Source organism: Ceratina calcarata, unplaced genomic scaffold (assembly GCF_001652005.2).
Source record: "Ceratina calcarata isolate Rehan_Ccalc_2016 unplaced genomic scaffold, ASM165200v1 scaffold180.2, whole genome shotgun sequence".
Taxonomy (NCBI): domain Eukaryota; kingdom Metazoa; phylum Arthropoda; class Insecta; order Hymenoptera; family Apidae; genus Ceratina; species Ceratina calcarata.
The window spans coordinates 700232-724710 of record NW_017139431.1 but is presented as its reverse complement, the minus strand read 5'-3'; the positions used below and the strand labels follow the sequence as shown (position 1 = coordinate 724710).

Genomic DNA, 24479 nt, shown 5'->3' with positions numbered 1-24479 from the left:
TTTTTAATTATAGGAAATACGTTTTTCTAAGGTACATAAACTTTTGGGATTGACTGTATAGCCAATACATCCTTAATTCAAGTGATGTAGCTCTTTTCGTTCTTGCTACGAACTAATTACATATCTTTTATACGTATATATTCAAGGATATTCGATAGAGCGATCGGACGACTCTCCTTGCTGCTCGTATCCACTTTCGTCTCAATTATAATTTACCGAAGCTAAACAAAACAAAACGGCAATAAACAACAGGCGCGTGTAATCGAAAAAAGCCTAATTCTCCTTCGTTCTTGACGCACGCACCACTTAAGATTCCGAGAGGCTTTTGAAAACGCAATTTGCAATCGAAATATGCTCCTCCTTCCGTTCGGTAATTATTGAAAATTCCGGGGTTCTTCAACGATGACTGTGCGTAAGTGCTCGTATCTTTTTCCACGATTTATTTAACCATTTTCGAAACAGGCGCAGTATATTTACCGTGAGGCGATTCGAGGGGGTGGTCCACGTACTTCAACGTTCGTTGGACTCCCGGGCCGAGGGGCACTTCGATGAATTTGAACGAGCATTACGGTATCCGGTCGCGGATTGTGCATTCTCATTGCTCGTGTCCTCTCGCTCGAGTAGTATGAGAGATTTTAGGCTCCATTCAAACGAGTCAAAACGAAGAAAACATTTAGGGTTTACAGAGCGCGTCGATATTAATTCTTTCCCAGTCACCCTTTTCCACGAGTTACTATGGGTCACAATAACGTCAAATTCAACGGTCACGGCAAGAATTTATATTGAAACACGAACAACGTAAGGAGAAAGAATATAACGATAAATATAAGGGAGGATCGAGTAAAATAAATTTATTTCGCGGTAGCGGATTTATTTTTAACTGGTCAAAAGAGGTGGGGATTCGACGTTTTTGTCAGTGTATAGGGGAACGGCTGGCAGTTCTTATGACGAGAAACTCGTTCCTCTTTTAAATACCTACCGACTGGGCCACCTTGCAATCGTCTAACACGATGTACAGAGAGGATGGAACCCTCGCCTTCCTCGAACGTCGTAAAGGTTCTCCATATTTTTTTTCCCGCGCTTGTTCCGCGGGAAATTACTTCAAACCAGATACTATCTTCTCGCGTGCCTCTACAACCACTCGCAGAATGTTACCCACAAATTGCCGATGCACTTGCGCTTTCAAGTCTCTTTGTTGTACGTAATTGTTACATTTTGAGACATTGCTGACTTGTGTCGTTTATGTTGAATGTAAATGAATTCATCTTGACGCTTGCATGTATTTATATTCATGTATAATATTCTAATAATAAATAAATACAAATAATAAATTGTATAATATATTTATAAATTAATGAATTAATGAATAAATGTAATAAATTATTAATAAATTGTATAATTGTAAAATATATAATATCCTAATAATAAATAAATACAAATAATAAATTGTAATAATATCTACTACATACATACATTAAAAATGTCATACCAGCACATATAATGCGGAATCTAATCTCAAAAGACGAATACATGCATTTTGCAACCAGTTTACTGCAATTTAATAATAATAGAAGAAACATGTGAATTAGAATTTTCGCCTTCAACCGTATGATGATAACGCGTATACAAAATTACTGAGAAGATCACTTCCAAGAAAGCAAACTCCCCCTACGCACGGGGTTACATTCCTTCGTTTCAGCGCGTAGGTATACATAGCCTGCGGTCTCGCTCGGGATGTTCTTACTTAGAGAAGCGCGCGGGAGGTGAAAGATCCTCGGTCGCGGATGACTTCATACAACGGAGTTATTCCTTATACCGATTCCACCACGGTTTGATCGCATACGCATTCACGCGTTTGCGATTATCGTCACGCGCATCCATACCGTTATCCTATTACGTAACGCACCGCGTACTTATTGCACCGAACGAGAACTTACGTGGTACCAGAGAAGGACAGTTTGAAAGTTTGTAATTTCCGAATGAGTAAACTAATTAATAGAAGTTCGGATTGAATCAATAGGCAGTGATTCTTCAAGGAATTTGATTAAATTAATTGCACACATTGACTCAATTGTCGATCAGAATATTAATCATAATTTTATGTTCTTCGAGTTAGTTAAGTCCAAATAAATACTCGATAATCATGAGGATCATCAATGCAAGGTGGGTTTTTCCCTGGGTTTGGTTAAGATAACACGATGCAAAATGTTTCGGAGAAGAGTGAGATGGAGCGGCGATAAAACAATTAAAAAGGGACTATAGGACCAGCGGGATGAGACGTGCCGCTGGAGGGTCCGGCAAAGGAGAAAAATAAAAGATAAGAGGAGAAAATAAGAAAAGAGAAGAGACGGTGGACTCGAACTCGTCAAGGACCAGAGGTCCTTGCTCTCCGGGTCATAGCGACCCACAGACTCGCAACACCTTCTGCACTTCGGACTAACCCAGAGGCTCTCAAATTTCATTCTATTTTTCATGAATTTTTTTATCTCTTACACGCATTGATAAACGTGCAACGATGTTGAACATTGAGCTAAAAGACAATTTACATAATTCAAATGACTGGATGATATAGTAAAATGTAAATCTTGTTCCTTCATTTTTAAGTAATTACGGGCTAAAGTGCAACGACGTACATTTGTTTGATTGAAATGTCCTCCTAATAAGACGGTCTTATTAAATTTTTCGCTTCTTAACTGACCGACCGAGATAACGAGGTACCCGTCCATTAATCTGTCAACACGCGCAGGACCTTTATAATGAAGTGGACGATAAGAAACCGATGCCACCGGGCATTTCGCTCTACCGTAATTTACTTGACAAGATGAGTTAATATGTACTTCACGCAATTGTAACAGTGTTAACAATTTCGGTGATAATTACTTTTCCTTGATGTATAAGCAAGAGATCATTAGATTTCTGTGATGCATGATGAAATGACAAATCTCACTTATCAGTTGTTCTGTTGAGCCGATCAATAAGTTCGTAAGAGAAATATAAATGAAAGATAATTCTCCATACGTAATTTCCATTCTCAGTTTAAAAATTGAATACATAGTCTTTAGCTTTGAAATAAGCCTGTGATCACGTTTACATGGATGCTTGAAAGTTGCCTACTTTCAAGGCGCACGCTGATGCGTACCGAAGACTTCATGCAAAATGTAACTTAAATTCATTTTAAAGTTATTTTTTCAAAGGAAAAAGAAGATGTAGTTTCTAAAAATTTCATGGTGCCATTGTTGTTAAGAAAATTTTAACGTCGTACAATATTCTCGATTGAAGTATGAACCGCTGCGAATCGATTGATGGCATGCTTAATTAACGAACATAACTGGTAATTGCTAAAGTCCTGGATCAAGGGGTAGGAGGGAAATAGAGAACATAGACCGCGCGAGAGAGTTTCGAAACGCGGCGTTTCATTGTTTCATTCTTTAAGGTGTCTCGTTTCCTCTTGTGACCATTCTCACCGAGCATCACGATAATCTTCGTCTGGGTAACTAGTCGTCTTCTGTTTTCTTACATAAGGGAACAAGGTGAGAAACCTTGTTAAAGTCTACACCAAGATCCGAGTGTTCCTTTTTCCGGGAACTACACAATATGTTGTATGTATATTCGGCCGCTTGCGTAATCTCTGTCTTTTTTGTTTTCCATGCAAATTTTCGCTGATTGAAACATTCGGTGCGAAACTTTCCTGACATCCTTGATCGTATCGCTTCGAGGTACATACCTGTTGACGATTTTGCATTTTCAAGCTATACTTTTCTTCATTGTTTCATCATTATCACAACTTGAATTTATCATTTCACTCAGTTACTAAAATAATTATATCTATAATGAGATGTTCTATCTTAATTGCTAGATATTTAACATAAACAATTGATTATTGTAATTTACTGCTGATTGCGTAACTTAATAATTACAAATACTTGAATCTAGCGATACATTGAGACTTCAATGAATTTATTTACTTTCTCATACACCTTTCGTTCCAATTTGTGTTTAGTTCAATATGTATATTGTATGTAGATACAGCTATTAATCATACATTCAATTACCATTTATTGCTTTACGTACTAAGAAAACATGTTATTCCCCATAAAATATGTTGATTACGTTAGAGAGGGCTTAATGATTTGAAAGCGTTAAAGCCGCATGAATCTCTTGAGTAGCATTCATAAAATGGCTTTCTACTCTGTTAATGAAGTATTTTTTATCTCAAACGAGTAGTCCAATTATCCCCAAATAATTTTTGGCTGAGTCACTGTTGTCCAGTTATCTAGTAACATCTTGGAAAAAAACGTAACATGTTGCAAAGATGTACATTCGGAAAAATTTGCGCGAGATCAGCAGAAAACGGGTGAAAGGATTGAGATAGTACGGACAGATTTTAGAGGAAGGAGAAACCACTCTATTATTCATTCGCGTGGAATTAATAATAATGCTAAACGTTGTGTCTAACTCGATCCACTTAAGTTGCACAACGTGCTCCTGTAGACGTAGGATAGTTTCAATCCTAAAGAATGGTTTGGTACAGTTTCGAAGTGGCAGCCATTAAAGCGTTATTAGATTATAGAAAGTCTTTTCATTCTTACTGTATGTACATGTATACATGAATCATGAAATTAAAGGAAAATCGTTGAAGTTGACGGGAAATTATGTTAACAGTAATGTTGTACATATGTATACTCGATGAGAAACGTGGAACGCGAAGAAAAACGACGAGAGGAAGAGCCGCCAATGGATTTCATCCAGTATAATCAAAAGTGTTTCACCACCATTTTCACCGAGTTATCGCGTGAAGCGGCTCGAACCGGTGAAAGAAACCGTGAAGGTCCTTTTCCCGAGACTGCTGACACGCGAAGTTCCGCGAAAATCAAATGTACATTTTTCATATATAATTATAATTGGACTGCAGATTTCATGTATTTATAGAAAAATTGTAACTACGGAAGATATAAGGAAACCTTGGAATAAAAATATACAAAGTATTAAAACGTAAATCGATGCTGCAACACTTAAATGATAAAAGAAATGTCTAAAGATGCATTTCTTAACTGATATCATAAATGTTCTACTTTGCATAGAAATTTAAAGTTTAATAATATCAAAATTTCTAAAGAATTGAGTTAAAACTTTGGGTACGAGAGAAAAAGATAGAATGCAGGAATGGAATTTAATCAGAAGGAGATTCCCTAGAAGGATCAAGGATACAGGATGTTCTATAAGGTCGATCAACGCATCAGCGATTAATCAATCGTCCTGTTGATTCACCGCGATGTACGCTAACAGGCACAGCGGGATGGAAAAAGAGCCGCGGGAGATGACATAGAAAGCAGGAAGAATTTTTGCTGATTCGGCCTCGGTAGATAACGGGAATGAAATACGATCGCATGCGACGAAAGAGCCGTCGCGATCTCGTAGGCACCGCGACGAAGTATCCGAGCATGAAGTATCGTACTATAAATCCAATTAATTCGTTGCTAAATCGTGGCAACGGATGTATGTGCTACTTCGACCCTGTTCAATGTGTTAATAATTACATGAAACGAAATTCCAGTACTTTCATTTTTAATTTCAAGATTAATTAATTAAACGCCTTCGCCGTGATCATATACCCAATAATTACATAGGAAAATGAGTTTATAATTTCGTTAATTGAAACCATAAATTCCTTTTATCTGATATCTATTACATTGTTATGAAATGCTACATTAAGATGGACATACATTTTTGCTAGTCTAACGATTTCAGAATTGAACTCATAACTCATTGAACTCAATAACATCTTAAAGACATCGCGGAAACGATAGTATCAATCTGATAAAAAATATTGAAGAGAAGCTTGTGAAACCAGTATCGAAAATGGGAAACTATTGATCCATCGGAAGGAGTATCATCTATGAGGGTAAACCGAGCACGAGCCGGGCTAATGTAAGTACGATAGAAGAAACCAGGTGTGTTCTCCTGGGAGGCCTCCCTATGCCGCAGAGATCGGACCTGCCGGAAGAGTGGGGAGCTCATATAAGACACGAAGCCAAACGCCTCTCCCAGTGACCAGTCTCGACACGAAAACTCATCAGCCGAGCTTCTTCGGTTCTCTCAATAAGAGTCGCATCACGCTTTCAGCCCCACCTGTAGAAGTGGATGGTTCCAGCAGCTGACCACTGAAATCCGAGTAGATTCGATTTAATCGAATTGGTCTTGCCCAAGGCCGAACGCACGCTACCGAGTCACAATGATATCGTCCCAGGCTCTCTCGTTACTCTTGTTGTTCCTCGCTGCGCGCGGTAAGTCCCTATGTGTATGAACTTCTTATATACTTTTTTTACTCTTCACATCTTTCCTCTTTTTGTTACCGCGTCGTTTTGTTTTCCCTCGTACCTTCTCTGACTCTTTCGCCTTTTCACGATGGTGGCTCCCCTACTATCCTCTTCCTCCCAAGTTATACCCTTCAGGGCAGAGGTGAAATCTTGTTTTATTGTGACAGTAAAGGGAGGACGTACAGCTTGCATAAATTAAGTAATTTTATTGTCGATGTTGACGATCCTTTTCACGAGAACATTTAATCAATAAACATTTTGAGTGATATTTATATTCGTTTTCTTGAGTCAAGCTATGCACTACCGATTGTTAACGTAAATAAAAAAAACTTGCACAAGATTTCGATCGGTTTCCTTTTTATTTTATAATTAATTGAGTGATGGTGGTAGCTCGGGCGTAGTAAAAGCAAACCGCGAGTGCAAGTGAAAACAGACTTTCTGTGATCAGACCGGCGCGTTTCTCACAGCCGCTGGATCTAAAAAGTGCGCGTCGGCCTACTTTCGATTGCTCTCGCATTTTAACGGATGCCTCCTCCCTGAAGTCAACTTAATTACATGCGACAGTCACATCTCACCTACTATGCGTATATATTTTTCACTAATATTTTAACACCATAGAGTTATATACTAAACGCGCAACCTAGTATCATCTATATTATAGTATTTCATGTAAAATTGAATTCGACGAATTATAAATGGAGCGCTGCCATCGTGTATCACTTAATGAAATATTTAAATGATTAGACATCTCTCAGGGGGAGGGGCGCAATATTGACTAACATTCACGTTGAGTTCTTTCTTCCATTACATAATGTTTGTTAATTTTTAACATAGCATCCGCCAACGTAAAAGGAGGCGCACCTTCTACAAACAATTAAATGTTGCATGCATCTTTATGAAACAATAATGAACACCCGCTGGATTTCACACATCTTGAGAACTTTCTCCCGTGACACGGGAGTGAAAATATGAAAGTAGCTCGCCGAACAGATCACAGCTCTCTCTCTCTATCGCTCTTTCAAGCATTTTGCATCCGCGAATCGCGGAGTCACTCGACTTTTCGATCCCGTCTAACGTTTTCATTCGTCTTCCAATAATTTATAAAACATTGACATTATACTTTACACACGCTCGGAAGATGTGACGAGTATAATAGTTTACTCATTTATCATGCGGAAAATGTCACTTGCATATCAAGCCTCTTCAGTTGCGAAATACGCGCGGGTAAAAGTACTTCCCGTTTCGTAATTCTTTCTAAATAAATACTTGATCGCTATTTAAACATCTGTACGGGAAACACTTTTCGATACTTTCACTTCACGTTAAAGATGCTACTCATCGATTTGACATTTTATAATGGACCGTCTATAGCCTCGTCAGACATCAGGTAGACATCTTTTTTCTACACGTAACCACCTTGTAACTAAATTTCCATTAGGAGTGAATCATCTCTTTTAACTTTTCTCAAGATGTCCATTGATTATTCTGATTTAATGTAAGCAATATAAAATGTTCTTGTTATTATTATGTTATGTTATGATTAGTATGAGAATTAATATAATATAACATCGGGTCGCATCGATTTTGCTTCAGTCAATAGCCCTGCTTTATACATGTAAGGGACTGTACTTTCTATCGTGACGTATCAACATTAACATAGATAGAAATCATTCGAATTGTCGACATCCCGCACCTAGTCGAATTATTTATTTATATTGACAGATTTTCGCGATCATTTTCCTTCCAATTGAGACAGAAATTCTATAATAATAAACTAGTCGCCCGGAAACTTCCTTACGTCACACTGCCTGGATCCGGAAGTATCGATACAATCAATACAAAAAGCATCATTATCCAGTTGATTAGTTGGAAAAGAGCGAGGCGAGTATTAGAAACGTTCCAGCGCAACGTAACCTCGGAGTAAAAAGAAGTACATTATGTGTACGCGTGGAGAAGAAATAAAAGGAAATGAAGCCAGAAAAAGAAGTGGACGAATCATTAGAGAAACTGGTCCTTCTACGAATTAATCTGGATATAGTATTAACCCATAGTGTTAAATCATCTATGGAGAAAGGAGAGAGTGTTGTCAAGAAGAAAAGTGAATTCCATTTGGGAAAACCACACGCGTCAACTACGAAATTAATAGAAACGATAATAAAACTAAATAAGTCGCTGTAGAAGGTGGATACAGTTAGTTTAAACAGCGTGAATGGTTCGACGCTTGGAAGGCGGAAAGGGGAGCGAGTAAGAAAAAGCTATATCATAAAAGCCACGCTATATCATAGAAGAAGAGGGAAACAGCGTGCAGACTGCATCTCGTAAACGGCGGCGGCGTCTAGATAGCATATTACAACGGGTTGACTTTTGACGTGGAACGTTGCACTTTACGGAAGGAACGTTGAAAGGTGGGGCCTATGACTACCATGAACGACCGCTTTGCTCGCTCGCAAGTTGTAACTCTTCTAACTCTACCGATCCCGGGAAGGCCGTCGGTGTGTGTTTTATTTCAACGATCAGGAAACAGCGCAGCAGCAGCAGCAACATTTTACTCCAGCAACAAGGTTCCCGGTATGCGTAATAATTTTCCGCATTATCGAACCTGAAGTCCGTGCTAAACGCTCCAACGACTTTGATACGCTAATGCAATTATACGCTGTGGAACTGTTGGACAGAACCATTTTTTATTTGACACTCCTAATACATCTGTGTTCAATCTCACAACCACTACAGCTATCCGAAGAAATTTCCATTCATTACATCTAATTCCTCGTGCATTTCAATCTTGATTAAGGATAATGTCAAGAACCTCGGAAATTACAGATGTCTAAAATACCAAGTTCATTAAACAAAAATAATGAAACACTGTACAAGATAGATTATGGAATAATTATAGATTGAAAGAAGACGAGAAAGAAGAAGTTAATATATCATAGTAAATTACACGTGAAACGTGAATTAAGACTTTCATGGTAGAAAGAACCTCGCCTTTGATATTTATTGTTAGACGCGAATCGACGATCAACTACGAGCACTTACTTCTTTACAAGGAGTCGTAAAGGAAGGGAAAGTATCTCGGTACCTCGACGCTACTAATAAGAGTCTCTATTGCATAACCCAGCTGCCTAACCAGGGATGTGTCCACCTACAAAGTCAAAAGGCGTCTTAACGATCTCAAATCTTTTTACACACTTCTCGCACATCATTGCTATGATTATATCATTCTTGATAATTCTCGGTCATAAGGAATTTCTAATATTCTAATACAGTTTTGGCATTTTTTTACTGGATTGTACGTTTCATCAAAATTCTGTCATTCGACATGAGAATTCAAGATGTAAGAACTTTCTTAATAGATTCGCAAGATTTCTAAAATTTTGTACTGTGGTTTATTAATGTAATATCTGCTAATTGTTAAAATTTCAATGCTTTGGCATTGTTTTTATTTGAGGGTTCATACAACCCTAGCCATTCATAATCGTACCCTCCTTATTAAAACAATTAAGTGTCTTCAGTTGCCATAGAACTGATAAGATCGAACAAGTCATTTCCATCCAGGTGTAAGTTAGAGTTACGTACACTTTTCCTTGAGAAATTGATTGTTAAGATCTCGGAAGCATTGTCGCTCCCTATTCGCACGGAGCAACGTTCCATCGATAGTTCTAGAGTTTCTGCAAGGCGACGAAGCGATCCACTTGGAAAGGCGCGTAAGAGACAGGTACATACATACTTGGAGGCATGCTACGCTCGCTTTTCCTCAGCTATGCGATTACTCGAAAAATCTCGATGTATTGCAACGCAATATTGCCGTTTAATACACACCGTAGGTCGAGTCCGATGTGAGGGGAAGGGGAGTGAGATTAGAAATTGCGTTAACCCTCGAGAATTTTCCCTTTTCCCCTATAGATGTGTACTTAAAAGGTATCGTTGAACGTCTAAATGTGAGGTAATTTTACGATCGTCGACTCGATTGGCTAGTTAGATCGTAACATTCCATCCAATTCAGTATTAAATTTTTATAATCCGACAGAGTTAAATAATGAAGAATTTAACGCGTCAGTGCGAAATGTGTAGATGACTACGAGATTATATTCCAGACATTAAGAAAAGTTTGATAACTTTTCAGCTAAAGAAAAGGACAAGGCTGTTCTAATGAAGTAGCCTAATACTTTAAGTCCTCCTAATCGTAATCTGCGAACGAAAATGAGATGTCATAAAAATGATCATCCTGTTTCGTGGCTTGTAGGCGCTTATGTATCCTTGACATTCAGCCGCTCATCTTGGATCCACCGGTTTTGCTCGGAAACACGTTTAAGACCTCCTGAAACGAAACTAAAAAAGGGTTTCCAAATCCACTTAGAACCATCCGCACCCCACAACTTGTTTGAACGTATTACAAACCGCCTCTGCTATAATCAGCTGCAGTGGTCCGAGCTTTAATTCGAGATGACAGTTCGATCTTCCCTTGTTCGCTTTGCATTCCCAAAAACGGATGAACCGGATAATTATAAATGAATTTAGCTTTTTTTCTAACCGAACGAATCCTTGTTTCTGCAGTACTTCTTACATTTTATTAAAACAATTTCAGAAATTGTCTGCGGTTTGACAATTTCATACAATTTCTAATGTTTAGCATTCGGAATTTTTATTACAAATGATTTCCGTACAGAGAAAATCACTTATGGTGAAATAACTCAATAAGGAAAGGTTTGAGAAAGTTGAGTTTTCCAATTTCCTGTGCAGCGATTTATCGGTAGTCAGGGTCCTAAAAAATTGGAATGTTAGATCGGAATCGGTGTATCGAACATTCGATTTTACGGAGCATGGGACAAGGGAAAGGGGCAGGCTGAAGGTTGCAAGTCAAGGCTAGACACTTTCACTCGGAGCTATGCTCTCTTGGGAGCGAGCTTAGAGTTGGCTTCCCACCTTACTTTACTATTTACTTTTCTACCCGGTCTCTCTGGGCAACGGGCACCGAATTACGCCCATTAGAGGAGATATTACGACTGCCAGCGTGTAACCACCCGCGGTTAAACGGATTGCACGGTTGTACCATCGCGGGATATACAACTTTGGATGCGATGTAAATTAAATTCGTAGCGGCCGGTTCGTCGCGGTGAAACCGGTATTTCGTTTCGCGTTTCTTAATCCGTTCCGTTAAAGTGCCAGTTAAGAAGTCATTCATTTTCAAAAAGTCAAGTCATTTTCAGAAAAAATCACTCAGGCTTAAGTCTCCTAATTCTGAGAAATGACGAAGAACATTTCGTATGTACACATACGAAAATCATATCCTATTAAAAACGTAAGAGTTTTCCTTCGTAGCGTGTTTTTCTTTAGACGTTGAATTGAAGAACTTTTCATCATACTGGCTATTAAATACCTGAGACAAGTTATATCGCAATTTTCACACGGTTACATAAAGCGCTTATGGAATATTAGCACCTTTCCAGTTGCTACGAACATCTGAGAAAACGTAAGATTACGATCGACGACTTCGCGATGCGTTTTTAATTAAGAGATTCACATGCGATAATATACGATGTGATAATTGCATTGTAATCCCGACAAACTGATGATGTTGAAAAGCAACTATAATAATCAAATACTCTACCTTGAATTCCAGAAAAATTCTTCTTCATTTGTATGCACGATTTCCATGAATAGAATTGATATTATCACTATTATTCCCACAATCTTCGATTTCTTTTTGGGATCGTGGCTGGCTCACGATGGATCGATATGCCAGCGAACAATGAGTCACGAATGTTCGATCGAATCGGGGAAGAAATCGTGTTACTATGCCTCACGGTCGCCGGGAACGTGTTTCTGAATTGAAAGAAGAGAACACGAAAGCGGCGTCGTGCAACTTGATAGCAAGTCGCTTCTTTGGCCTTCTCAATGGAAATTACGCATAATTTCCTGTTCGTATGGGTAGAAACGTATGCGACAACGTTCCTCGGCAATGTTAACAGTCGATAACAGATCGTTGATGTCCAATCCGCAGCCAAACGTTTCGTAATTGGTATTCATTAGCGGCTAATAGTAGTCATCCTCCTCTCAGTCACACCTTGTATTACGAGATAATGTATGTACGAACAATCCATGAATGAAAATTATGGATTTTCAGTACAAAAGATGGAGTATTGTGTTATTAAGAATTACCTTGTATAATAGAATAATGAACGATTGTGATGTTTGACTTTATGTTTGGAAATTAGAATAACGTCACGGGTATTCTTGAAATTGTTATTTATCTTATTTAATATACATCATCTCATATACATTTTCTGTTTCAGGATCACAGAGTCAGAAGCAACAGCAGGAAGACCCTTGCCAAACAAAATCCAGAATCGTGGGTGATATAGAATATTGTGATCGTTATTGGGAATGCGTGAACGGTCGACCGGAATTATTCGATTGTCCGAACGGTCTGGTCTTTGCCGGAAAGCATCGGGGCGTAACCGAGGGTTGCGACTACCCATGGAGGGCGAATTACTGTGACGGTAAACGTCAAGCGAATCCGCCGATTCCGGTCGAGCACTGCGACTGGCTTTACGGTATCTTCGGCCACGAGACGTCATGCACCAGGTACTGGACGTGCTGGAATGGAACCGCCACGGAGCAGCTTTGCATCGGCGGTCTTTTGTACAACGAAAAAGCCAGATCCTGCGATTGGCCAGAAAACGTCGAAGGATGTCAGAAGCATCGTGAGTAAATCGATGGCCAAGCTTCTTATTTCTGCTTTTATTGATTGGGACGTCGTTTCTAAAAATGCTATTAATCGCTCTGCATGACTAAATACTAACTAAATTGAATCCTCGATCCTTTATTACGAAATTCGCGAGACTACTCTAAAGTTTCCTGCTCACTGAATCATCTGTCTTCTCCTCTTTCGCAAAACGTGTGTGTCACATTTTGCCGGAGGCGATGTTCGCGATCATTCTCACTTTCGAAAGCGATCATGCAAGAGGAGAAGAGCACACGTGTGAGTATGAGGTGCCTGTGACTGTTTCTCCTTTATGCCTCGCGGAGTCAGTGGCCTCCCCGGGGAGGGAAAAGAGGCGAGTCGTTAATTAGCATTCAAAGTGAGCTCCCATCTCCTCACGCATCGTCTCGGCGGTAACCAAATACCTGACAGTCACATAGATAAAAAGTCTTCATTCATTCCTATCAACTCCAAAAATAACCTGTCGGTTATACCTTGAGCTTCTGCCGTGAAACTTGTTTATTCAATTACGATTTGCACTCTGTGCAATGTGATTTCTACGAATAATATAATATTCATGTAACATAAAGCTAACATTCGCAATGCGCGTACCATGAATCTCGTACGTTAACACATAAACTCTAACACGCATTGGGATTGCTTAATTAACAACCTTGTCAGAACTTCTCGGAGCAGAGTGTCGTATAACGCTTAACTGAATACCCGATAGCTCTGTGCAACGAGGATGCGAACGGAAACGTCCCCCTCGGCAAGTCCTGCAACCGTTACTGGCAATGTCAAGGCGGCTATCCACGGCTTCAAAGATGCCCGGCGATGTTGGTGTTCGATCGACGATCGCTAAGATGCGTCGTTCCACCGACCGAGGATTGCGACGTGCCTACGACGCCGCCGAATCTCGACGGTGATTTTCCCGAGGGGCGAAATGAACAGGAACCGGAAGAGGAGAATCTTCCTCCCGGCGTTCCACCCTTGCCAGCTGGCGCGCTCCCGATTCAACTCCGAGCTCGCCCCAGAAATTAAATCTCCGAACGCTGTTCCGTGAATCGTGAACATAGCCTTGGGCCGCATTTCTGCGTGTGCAGTGCGTAACGTAAGACACGGTCGAGTCTTTTTTATGCATAGACTGCACATCTGTACACGTTGATGGAAAGATCAGGTGAGAAAGTACACAAAGCGGCAGCGTGTGACAAACAATTATTCAAGGTAGTATAATAGTTAAAATACAAAACGAAGACTTGATTTAAACAATCTTTTTAAATTGAAGGCTGGTAGGTGCAATGGATTGCTCCCTGAAAAGTAATATAAATTTTGTAATGAATTAGTTTACATATATAAAGTTTATTGTTTCATGTAATTATACTTCGCCATTTATGTTCTCTGTTTGGTCATCGAAATCTATCATGCATATGTTGAACTCATTTGTTATTCGTTTATTAAAATTGTGTAATGAATGCAAATAAAAATATACAAGCATTCTAACACTTCTCATGCACAAAAAGTTTTATCATTTCGTTCAGCCTAACGCATTTTATTCATTTTCACCGCATAAAACCTTCAGTATTACGATAGCGTCCAATTTAAATTCGCTTGTGTAACGTCGACGCGTTACACATTACACGCATGAGAATGCTGCCCGAGGATGTCTATTGACTGAAAACGGTTGGAAGATGATTGGAAATCATTTCGGGGGTTTCAAAAAATAAGGAGTCTATTCGCTGTTACGCAAATAGAACATTTTGCTGATATTGTAATCAGCCACGCATCTGTCGTCGACGAGGAAAATTACCGCGGGAGCTGGGAGCGTTGTTAAATTCATTTTTTATTATATATATAACCGCTTCGTTCCAGAGCATGTAATTTTTATTACTTCATATTAGAAGTGTCAAATACTCTTCGATCCACCCTTAATCTCTTATTCCTTTCCTGATCTTTCTTTTTTGTAATTGACGTAATCGTATGTCGACGATTCTTTGTGCACGTTTAAGTTCGAAGCATATGACGAGTTGAGAGTCATAACGTGAGTCGAGTTCGTGCTATTTATAAAACCAAAGTTCCGTATTTATTATTATAAAAAGCTATGTGCATTTTCTGAAACCATGTTGTATCACAGACTTAAAAAGAAAAAAATGAAGAATACGATTATTTCGATTTCGACTTATGATTCTCAACCCTTCGTACGAATAACATCGTACGGAATTACTATTAAGCAACACTCACTCTCTGTTCTCTGTTATTCTTATAATCGAAGTGTAAATATTCCCACTTAGCTATTCTTACCTCCCCTTTTCGCCCTCAATTGTAAATGTCTATCAAAACGTTCGCACTTGTACGAGTGTAGACACGTTGGAATAAAGTGTACGTTACATTTTTTTCTACGCATGACCACTTTTTATTCAAGTACACGTTTTACATGTCGTTATTTTTATGATTACATAATCATTTTCCCGTATATTTTTAGAAAAGACAGCGTTGTATTTTTAATCGATAAAAAAGTAAATCTTTTCATGATTATTTCAATAAACTTTTAGTCAGACGTTAAGAAGCAAAAGGAAATGAAGACTTCCTATTTCAGAAATTCGAAGACTGACTTTCAAAAACAAATGACTGACATTTCTATGTAAATTTAAGAACTATTTGGCGCTGAAACAAAGAAAAAAATAGTTTGCGTAAGTTTCGTTCAGTTTTGCAAAATATCGATTGAGGTAAATATTAATTAAACGATAGAATCGGTAACGTACCAGTGAGGTAATTCTTTAGAATCCAAGCAAGTTAGAGTCACAGAATCGAAAAGTTTGTGGTCACCACACGTGAGCAATCGAGGCTGGCCATTGACGCAGGTGATCAATCTACCGCAGTCTCCGGGTACAGGGAATCTAAAGTAAATATTCTTCGTGTACACCTCTTTGCATTCTTTGCATAGAGATAGTATTCACCAAAATTGCCAATAATTTTCGTTTCAATGACTGAATATAATGAAATAAAAAAATATGCGATACCAGACATGTTTAACATGATCGTTAATAAAATTGAATAACCGTAAAACACCTGTCTCTTCTCTTGTAGGTATCCTCGAAAACGTAGACCGGTTTTTAATTAACCCACCGGCTGCCGAATATTTTAAAACATTGATTTCGTCTGTTTTTATATGCTACCCAGCGTGCAGTAATTTCTTTAATTCGTGAAACTTCTACCAAGAATATTTAAGGAGGAGAATCACTTAAATTTAAATCCAATACTTTTATCTTTTATCGAAATTGCGTTCAACATTAAGTGTTATCAGAAAGCAAAGTTACTTTTATGGTTGAGTAAAAACTTAATACGATTTCCGATACTCTCTGAAGATGAAATTAAATCATGGTTACGTTACGACTAAGGAAACAATCGAATCATAAAAAGAAATGTAATACTTCTCCCTTCAATTTCACCAATGAAATTTTCATACCTGTTAAATGTAGATTGCATTCAATCACAACTACATCTCACTCATTGTTCGCGTTTGACACACCTTGAGTGAAATTTCATTTGTAGCATTCACGAATACTTTGGTATTAAAATTGCTTTCGAAATAGTAAATTTTTAGATCATTAACTTACCTGGGGTAAGGCCAAAACTTAGCAGCTGGACTGTTTTTGGGTATTTTTTTCGGGCACTTAAAGCCAACCACTTCCTCGGGGTTGCACAAAGGTATCAATTGATCGGGCCACACACAAGTATGACTCTTCTCGTCGTAAACTAATCCCGCATCGCACTGCTCTTCTGCAGGGTATCCGAATGTGCATTTTATGTAATGAGTGCTGCATTCATCGCTTGAGGGGTAGAGACCGAATGCGAATTCGCAGCCAGGATGGCTAATTGGGATTACTGAAAATAATTCATAAAAATTTCATCAATATAAATTTTACTTTCCTAACTAATTATAATATGAAAACAGAAGTTTTTATAAACAATAATAATCGATTTTGATTAATACAATTAAAGAAAAATAACGAGGCTATACAGAAATTTTTCTTAGACCCTTCCTGGCACTTTGTATTAGGGCCAAGAAAAACGGCTAAATAAATAAAGAAAAATAAAATTAAATTCATAAACACAGAACTAATTTCGAAGTTAATTTACTGAACAAACTATGTCGCAGATTTTTACTGATCTTGAAGATATACTCTATATAAAACAAGAATGTTGCAACGTAATGAGAGATAATTCGGTTGATGGCAGTTTTTTATAGTGATTGGCATTGACGTGACCCACAAATCGTAGCACCGAAACTGTTCTGGAAACGAGACTTTTACTTTCTCATGATGGGATATCTTATACAATGGAACGTCAGATATATTATATAAAAACAAAATTACAAATAAAAGCGCTGTACGTTAAATATTAAAAAATAAATATTCATATCATAATAAATCCGAATCCGAAATCGAACGCGATTGGATTTTTTTATCTCCGTTGCAATGTAGCCATTTAATATCTCAATTCTTTCTGCAATCGATTCGATTAAACTTTCAATCGCTAACAATTTTCCTTATCATTCGATACTATTACATAAATTCGCGCCGCTTTAAAGCGATAACGGATCCGGGTGGAAGGATAAACCTTCACGCGTGCTTCCTACAGCCTACCTACGGCCTACACGTATCGCTATACATATGTAACATTGCCACGATTACGCGAATACGTAACGCGATACTTACGTTCAGCCTTGCGGTCCTCGCAATTGACAGCCCAGTAATAGTTGCAATGGTTGTGTACCGATCCACGACCATCGTAAAGTAATCCATTCTCGCAGTATTCGAGGGTAAGGGTGCCGTTCTCACATAGAAAGAATGAATTGCATTCCTGAGGATGAGGATACGTATGGACGCCAAAACCATCGGGACATGGTGGTGCACCCAACAAGGGCGTCCCTGCCTCAACTACATTCAAAAGGGCAAAGGTTATTAATCAACCTCCTGATTCGATGTTTCCCAATCTTCTACAAATGTCTTTCTTTCATAAATTTTTTAATGTAGAGAGTAAGAAATAGTAATTCACGGATAATACGAATGAGAAAGATACGTGGCGAAAGCAAAACGAGAAGGCGAGTTAAAGCTGAATGAATCCTGATTTCTAAATCAACCGGAAAGACGAAACATTTATGGTTTAGATTCTCGCAGGGGAGCACGATAGCAAAAAGAGGAGCATGCTCAAATGACAAAGTATATCGCCGAGCGAAAGTGTTATATTCGCGAATCGCGGAATGGAAAGTGGAGGCTTCTTTGCGAGCAGAAACAATCGACGAAGACGCGAACGAGATAGAGAACTGCCGGCCGCAGGAGCAAATCCCCTTGCAAGAAGATTTCTAGCGCCGACAGTCACGGTAGAAAGGAAGGACTAAGAATAAGGAGTTGGTGGCAAGAAATAAACCAGCCGCGGCTAGAAAGAGAAACTTGCATATCTTAACGATATTGATCACATGAGTTCAAGTTATGGTCAGGTGTCGCTATTAACAGAAACTGAAAGTGAGCTGGATTCTAAACTTGTCACTCGTTTTCTGAAATTGTTTTATTCACGCCATTGAGTGATAGCTCACGGACATGTTTTCAAATGCGAAATACCAAGTGTGTAACAGAAAATATGAGAAATAAAGGAAACTGTAAGAACGACGGAAAATTAGTAACAACAAGTAAAATAATAAACATTCGTAATATTTAGTCGGCAAAAAGAATAGCACCTGTGACCTTAAATTGCTGGCCACTGATGCTCCTTGCAATTTCTCTTTACGTTCGCGTTAAAAGATAACAAAGGATGATGCACGTAGGAATAAAAACAGGACGAGACAGGAAGAAGCGACGCAAACCGTGCATGAATAATGCATTTAAGATAGCGATCGTCGATTAACGATGATCTCAAGAACGCGTAGTAGCGCTTGAGAACTACGTCTTAAGAGAGTTTCGAGTCCTTTTGAATAGTATTCAATATTTGTTAACAAGAGTAAACCAGCTAACATGAAAATTTGTCATGCTTATATTAATTATGCTCATAGGTAATTTTGATATTTATTGAAACTCGTCAAGACTTGACTAGAGATTTGAATCTTTCAAATACCGGATAGTTTTAGACTAAGTATGTAATGAAGAGGATGGCGTGCAAATGTCCTAGACCAGGTCCGCCATTATATCATAGGTCGCATCGACGTAACCATATGGCGAGAGGAGGCAGTTGAGACGAGGAATGGTGAAAGTTATTGAAATTATACGACGTGGGTGTCGTAACATGGGGAACGACCGAGTCCAGACGCGGATACGCCTGCTGGAATGCAGCCCGGAGAGCGTTTGGCGCTTTACGCCGAGGTGCATCCTGCGGCTTCTTCAGCGGATGCCGAAGAGGAAGGCCTCTTCGGTGGTGAACGCGTAGATAGGTGTCGGCGGAGATGATTGGATTATAGGAAAAACTTACCAGAGGCCAACAGGGCCGCCAGGGCCAATAAGGTCATGCTCTTCCGATGCTCGATCATAGTTGCTCGCTCGGGTCTGATCCTCCACTCGGGTCGATTCTGACTACTGACACTTTGTTATCGACTTCGGAACAGAGAGCTTCTCCCTTCACTTGCTTCGGTATAACTTACTCTCTCGCTACCCCACCCGATCGTTCCGCGGATTCGATTTACTCGCGCGACCGTGGCGGCCTCGGCTAACCGATTCGAGCGGAATCGAGCGTGTCCGCCAAAACTTTGGGCCAAAAATTTCGATGCGAGGGAGTGGGGAAACAAAGCCGAAACGTAACATATTGTCATCCGACAGGAATATCTCCTTGTGTTTAATGCTGCATAAAAATTTGACATATCTTTATATATTTTAAATATGTGGGAGGGATTCTGTCGATGAAACGTTCTGATTATATACATAATATTTTCTAACATCGATAAGCAATTTGTTTCGATTTATAGCGAAACGAATGTAAATTTGAATTATTCACGCTGGAATTGTTTAGATTTAAATAGAGCAGAACTATCTGATTATTTAGTTAGTATTGCATTTGTAATTAAATTTATCTGCTATAAAGCAGTTTCATACTTCGGAGTTACAACTCGGAGTTCTCTCTAGCTAACTAATATTTAAGTACATGCAGGCATCTACAACACGCGTGCAGTTTCGCTCGATCTTCCAAGATATTCATTATTCCTTTACATAATGCGCAAACACATTAACGTCTGTGAAACGTACATTGAAAATATTAATTCAATTACACGAAAGATCAACTCGAATCTCATATGTCCATGGTTTTTGACGTTTTGTTGAATTTCCAATTTTTAAAAATCGTTTACCATTATTAAACATTTTATGGAAAATGATAATGTATTGACTACATTGTCATATACTTGGCCCACTACCTTCATAAGGTACAGTTAAACCCTCGAGGTCTCAACTGGCCTTACGCAACAATCATCAGTTACTTGGAGCAACGGATCCCGAGGGGGGAACCAGATCTCCTGACATGGATAGTGAAAGCCAATGTGTATCGTTCGCGATCTCGCTACTTACGATCGGTATTATCGATGAACCGATCCGATGAACAAAATAAATAACGTCACGGTCATGTCTTTGATCGATTAATTGATTTCTGTTTTCTATTCCACTCGAGGATCTTTGATTATGTTCCCTATTATTTACTACTTGTTGTTTCTTACGTCAATATTGTTATTTTACACGTTAAATGAAGTGTCCTACAAAAACGCATTTTCACGGAGCAAGCTGAAATTTAAATTGCCCGACGTAACGCAATTAAAAGAAATTTGTTTCATTGAGCGCATCGTAAATTACGTAAAGAGAAAGGTTGCAATCAGGCGAATTAAGTGAAATTGTCTTGCCAGCTCAAGGAACTATTGGGGACCCCGCCTCTTATTGTATTCAAACAAGCTCGATTTTCCAGTGTTTCAATTTAAGGGAACTAAAATTATTGTTCCTTTCTCTCTCTGGTTGCAACCAAAATCTTAGAGTATCGTAAACTCCAACGTATGTATTTAATGATTTTTTAATTTTTTAGTGGTCAATTGAAATATTAACTTAGCAACTTGCAGTTACTGAGTTTTCTGATGCAACACGCTACAACAAAATATATAAACTGGTACGAAATATCCGTTTATATAAGGAGAAAGGTAGAATTACAGAAGGAAGGTATATGCAAACGCCAATCATTTATATAAGTGTATCACGGATTTATTGTTCCTAACTGTAAAAAATTAAGCGTTACACACATATCGCTAAGCAACTGGCACCTTGTCTTTGTTCAGATCTTGTTCTTATAATAATCCTCGCTGTAACAAGAAAGGCCAATGAAAGTATAGATTTTTGTTACCTTAAAATTAATCACGGCAGGATTCAAAATCCGATTCTTACCATCCTGGTACATTCTCCGGATCGGTACACCTAAAGCTGTCCTCGCTATAAACGGTACCAGCATCGCACTGTCCTTTTTGTGGCACCACGCCATTTTTGCAGATGTAGAATTTGGCACAGTCCTCCGGATGGGGGTATGTAGGGTGCGGTAGAATTCTACCAAGAGGCCCGGCCACGTCACCGTTGGGACAAACGAAGCCATCGTCGAGAACGTCTCTCTTGACATTTTCACATAGCCTGCTGGCGTCTGCCGGCCAGACGCAGCTGGACATTTTGTCTTCGTAGATCAAACCAGGCGGACAAGACATCATTTGAGCCACGCCGTCTATGCAATTCATGAAACGATCGCACGCGTTCGGATCCTCGTGTTTAAAGTAGCCATTGGCGCGTGGGCATCCTTTGCTCGGCTGTGGCTCCTCTGAATATTTAATGTTGCAAACTAAGTTCTTATACAGTTTCAATATTTAAACTTGGTTGAGAAGCGTATTAGGATATCGATTGTATCAACCAGCTAGGAGTAACAAACTTTTACATTCTCGGATTCTTGGATCTCCAGAAATGGAAGATAAATTAGTATGCAAATTTATTCGTACGTTAAAAAATGCTCGCAAGCAGAAAGAAAAGGAAAGGAAAGAATGAACAAAGATTAAAAGCGAATCCGACGATGGGTTCAGTCAAGAAACCGGTTTGTTCAAATTTATCGCATCTTTCGCGACCCGGGCTAATCACCATTCTTATATCGCACATTCGAATTCGCAGACCCGACCGTGCCGTCAAACGAAACCTGAATTCCATTTTTAGGCTTGCTAACGTTTCGCCTAACAGGGCCAAGCTTTCGATTTAGAAAATCGGTACGATTTTTCGTCTCGTTCAGGAATCTATAATTCAAGTCCATGATCGGAATTTCTTGAAAATGTGAGGTAATGTGACCAGAATATTCCCGTGCGCGCAATCCCGTACGCATAACTTTCACCTTTACTTTCCTATAAGTTTGCTTCTGGAAGTTCTCGGTATCGCGATTAAATCTCGTTTTGCTTAAATGCGAGATAACATTTGTCTGTGATATTCTTTTAAAATTATGATTATTTCATCGTGTTTCCCACAACCAATGTAAAACGAATTCAGCAGGCCAAATAAAAGTAGTTAGAACTTACGAAGAAGGGTTCTGTCCCCGCAAGGCACATTCGAAGGAATATCGCATAGCTCTTTCTTAGGATTGTCGTCCCTGAAGAGGAGACCATCTTTGCACAGCTTTTCTTCCGGCTTTCCGTCCACGCAGACGTAATAGAGATCGCACTGCTCCGGATCAGGGAAGAAACCCTTCGGTTCCGGGCACCGGAACTGCGCCCTGCTCAAGGTCACAGCACTGACCAACAGAACGAAGAACACTCGAAGAAACATGATCCCTTGTTCCTCTTCAAAATCCTTAATCTAAGAACACGAAGTCCTACCGGACGCTCTCTCTATTATGTTTTTCCCTCTTCCTTTTCTTCTTCTTTCCCTTCCGATCTATCGACAGCACGTAGCAACGTGGGTATGATGTGAGTGCAGACCTGAAACTGGTCCTGATTCGCCTGCTCGCCAAACCACCTCTGCATCCTTGCTTGCATTTCACAACCCCCACCCCCCTTTCGCCGAAACTCCTTTCTCGCTTGCTCTCCTATCGCCGCTTTTCTTTTCGACGGGTGTGTCAATACGTTTCTCGATCCATCGGAGAGCCTGCTCGGCTTTCCGTTTGCCCGCGTTCTTCTTGTTTCCTCGCCCCGGTACAGGATATACGCATATTAATAACGCCAATATTCCTGTTTATCAGCCACTTCCGGGACGACGCCCCACCCCTGTACTCAAACATACCAAATAATTGGTTGCAACTTATCATCGATCGAGGTGTTCAACAAACTTTGTAACAATTTTTCTGTCTGATAGAAAATTATCCTAGTGATACCACATTTGTATAGTTCTTTTTGAGTGTCGCTTTCCCTTCATTATAAGACGACACAAATGCTTATCTACTTCATAGGCGTGTGAAGTTGAAATTGACTTTCGTGGCGCTTAACTCTAAATTTCTAATGTAAAGTGCACTGAAGTACATAGACACAATAGAGTTCAACGACCCGAAAATGTTGCAAAATGCAGCAAAACGAATACACGCTGACATTTGAACGCCATTCATTCACCATTTTTCAGCACGTTTACATTATGATATTCGGTATGTAGTCGATCAATCGAAAATGACTAATATGACACAGCGCGCGTTTGTGAAATTATATTTGCGCAACGCTGAAAGTGTCCATGAATGTTAATATCGTTACTTCTGTACACGTTCTCTTCCGGGTGCTTTGAATACGCGCGACGCAACGCTTGACATTCTCGTGCAGACGTTTTGCCCATACGATACCCGTTTCTCTAATTCCCTCGCAGTTTCCCCAATTTTTCATAGGGAATCATATCTCTTCAATTCTCATACAACTGTTTTCTGTTTCTTTTTTCATTAACAGTTTCTCTTCGCGTATATATGTTTCGTTAATTTGGATACGCTTTCTCCGTTTTTTCTGCGAATTTCATTTTTCATTAAATGAATATATTGATTATTCCTTTTATAGATACGATGTTCCAAACATGGTTCTCGTAATTGAAAAATCGCATCCGGAATATTTGCCATGATGGAATGGAAAAATGTGAATTCTAAATTATTTTAAACATACAATTTCACTTCCTCTTTCATTAGACAATTGCTTTTTGGGCAGCGATCCCCGAGTAACGTTTGAAAAAGTAGAACAATTTATATTCGTATTCGATTCGATCACACTTTGCAATTTAGTGCAAGCCGCCTGGTGCAAGTATGATAGAAAGAAGTAAGCGTAGAGTATGAAACCTCTAAAATGATAATCATGCAATATATTTGTTATGACACCGTATAGTTTAATGCAATACTCTTTAATGTCAAAGGTTGATATTTTGAATACTTGGCTCGTGAATAAATGAGATAATGTGTCTGTAAAGGTCATCCAACTTGCTTTTAATGGCATAGACAATCCAAGTATAAGATTTAAGTATTAT

The 24479-nt window shown here is 39.1% G+C and overlaps 3 protein-coding genes and 1 long non-coding RNA gene across 7 annotated transcripts in view; 1 reads left to right on the top strand and 3 right to left on the bottom strand.

Annotated features, from left to right (window-relative positions):
- LOC113463891 (uncharacterized) overlaps positions 1–12394 on the bottom strand; it is a 16223-nt gene extending 3829 nt beyond the window's left edge. For all 4 annotated transcript variants that reach the window (XR_003388746.1, XR_003388747.1, XR_003388745.1 and 1 more), the window contains exon 1: positions 11926–12394. This is a non-coding gene — a long non-coding RNA (uncharacterized LOC113463891). The remainder of the gene's footprint in view (positions 1–11925) is intronic.
- Positions 6024–15189, top strand: LOC108632976 (protein obstructor-E). Its single transcript, XM_018037870.2, has 3 exons — positions 6024–6284; positions 12611–13021; positions 13751–15189. Exons 1-3 carry the CDS (start codon positions 6233–6235, stop codon positions 14059–14061), a joined length of 774 nt encoding a protein of 257 aa, XP_017893359.1. The 5' UTR covers positions 6024–6232; the 3' UTR covers positions 14062–15189.
- Positions 15190–15406: 217 nt separating this feature from the next.
- On the bottom strand, positions 15407–19629 carry Cpap3-d (cuticular protein analogous to peritrophins 3-D). The gene is made up of 5 exons (XM_018037873.2): positions 19480–19629; positions 17736–17957; positions 16635–16902; positions 15780–15914; positions 15407–15681 (listed from the first exon to the last, which is right to left on the bottom strand). Exons 1-5 carry the CDS (start codon positions 19535–19537, stop codon positions 15672–15674), a joined length of 693 nt encoding a protein of 230 aa, XP_017893362.1. The 5' UTR covers positions 19538–19629; the 3' UTR covers positions 15407–15671.
- Positions 19630–21217: 1588 nt separating this feature from the next.
- LOC108632964 (protein obstructor-E) lies at positions 21218–24262 on the bottom strand. The gene is made up of 3 exons (XM_018037858.2): positions 22574–24262; positions 21420–21837; positions 21218–21337 (listed from the first exon to the last, which is right to left on the bottom strand). The coding sequence occupies exons 1-3, from the start codon at positions 22818–22820 to the stop codon at positions 21310–21312; spliced, it is 693 nt and encodes a 230-aa protein (XP_017893347.1). The 5' UTR covers positions 22821–24262; the 3' UTR covers positions 21218–21309.
- Positions 24263–24479: the final 217 nt, after the last annotated feature.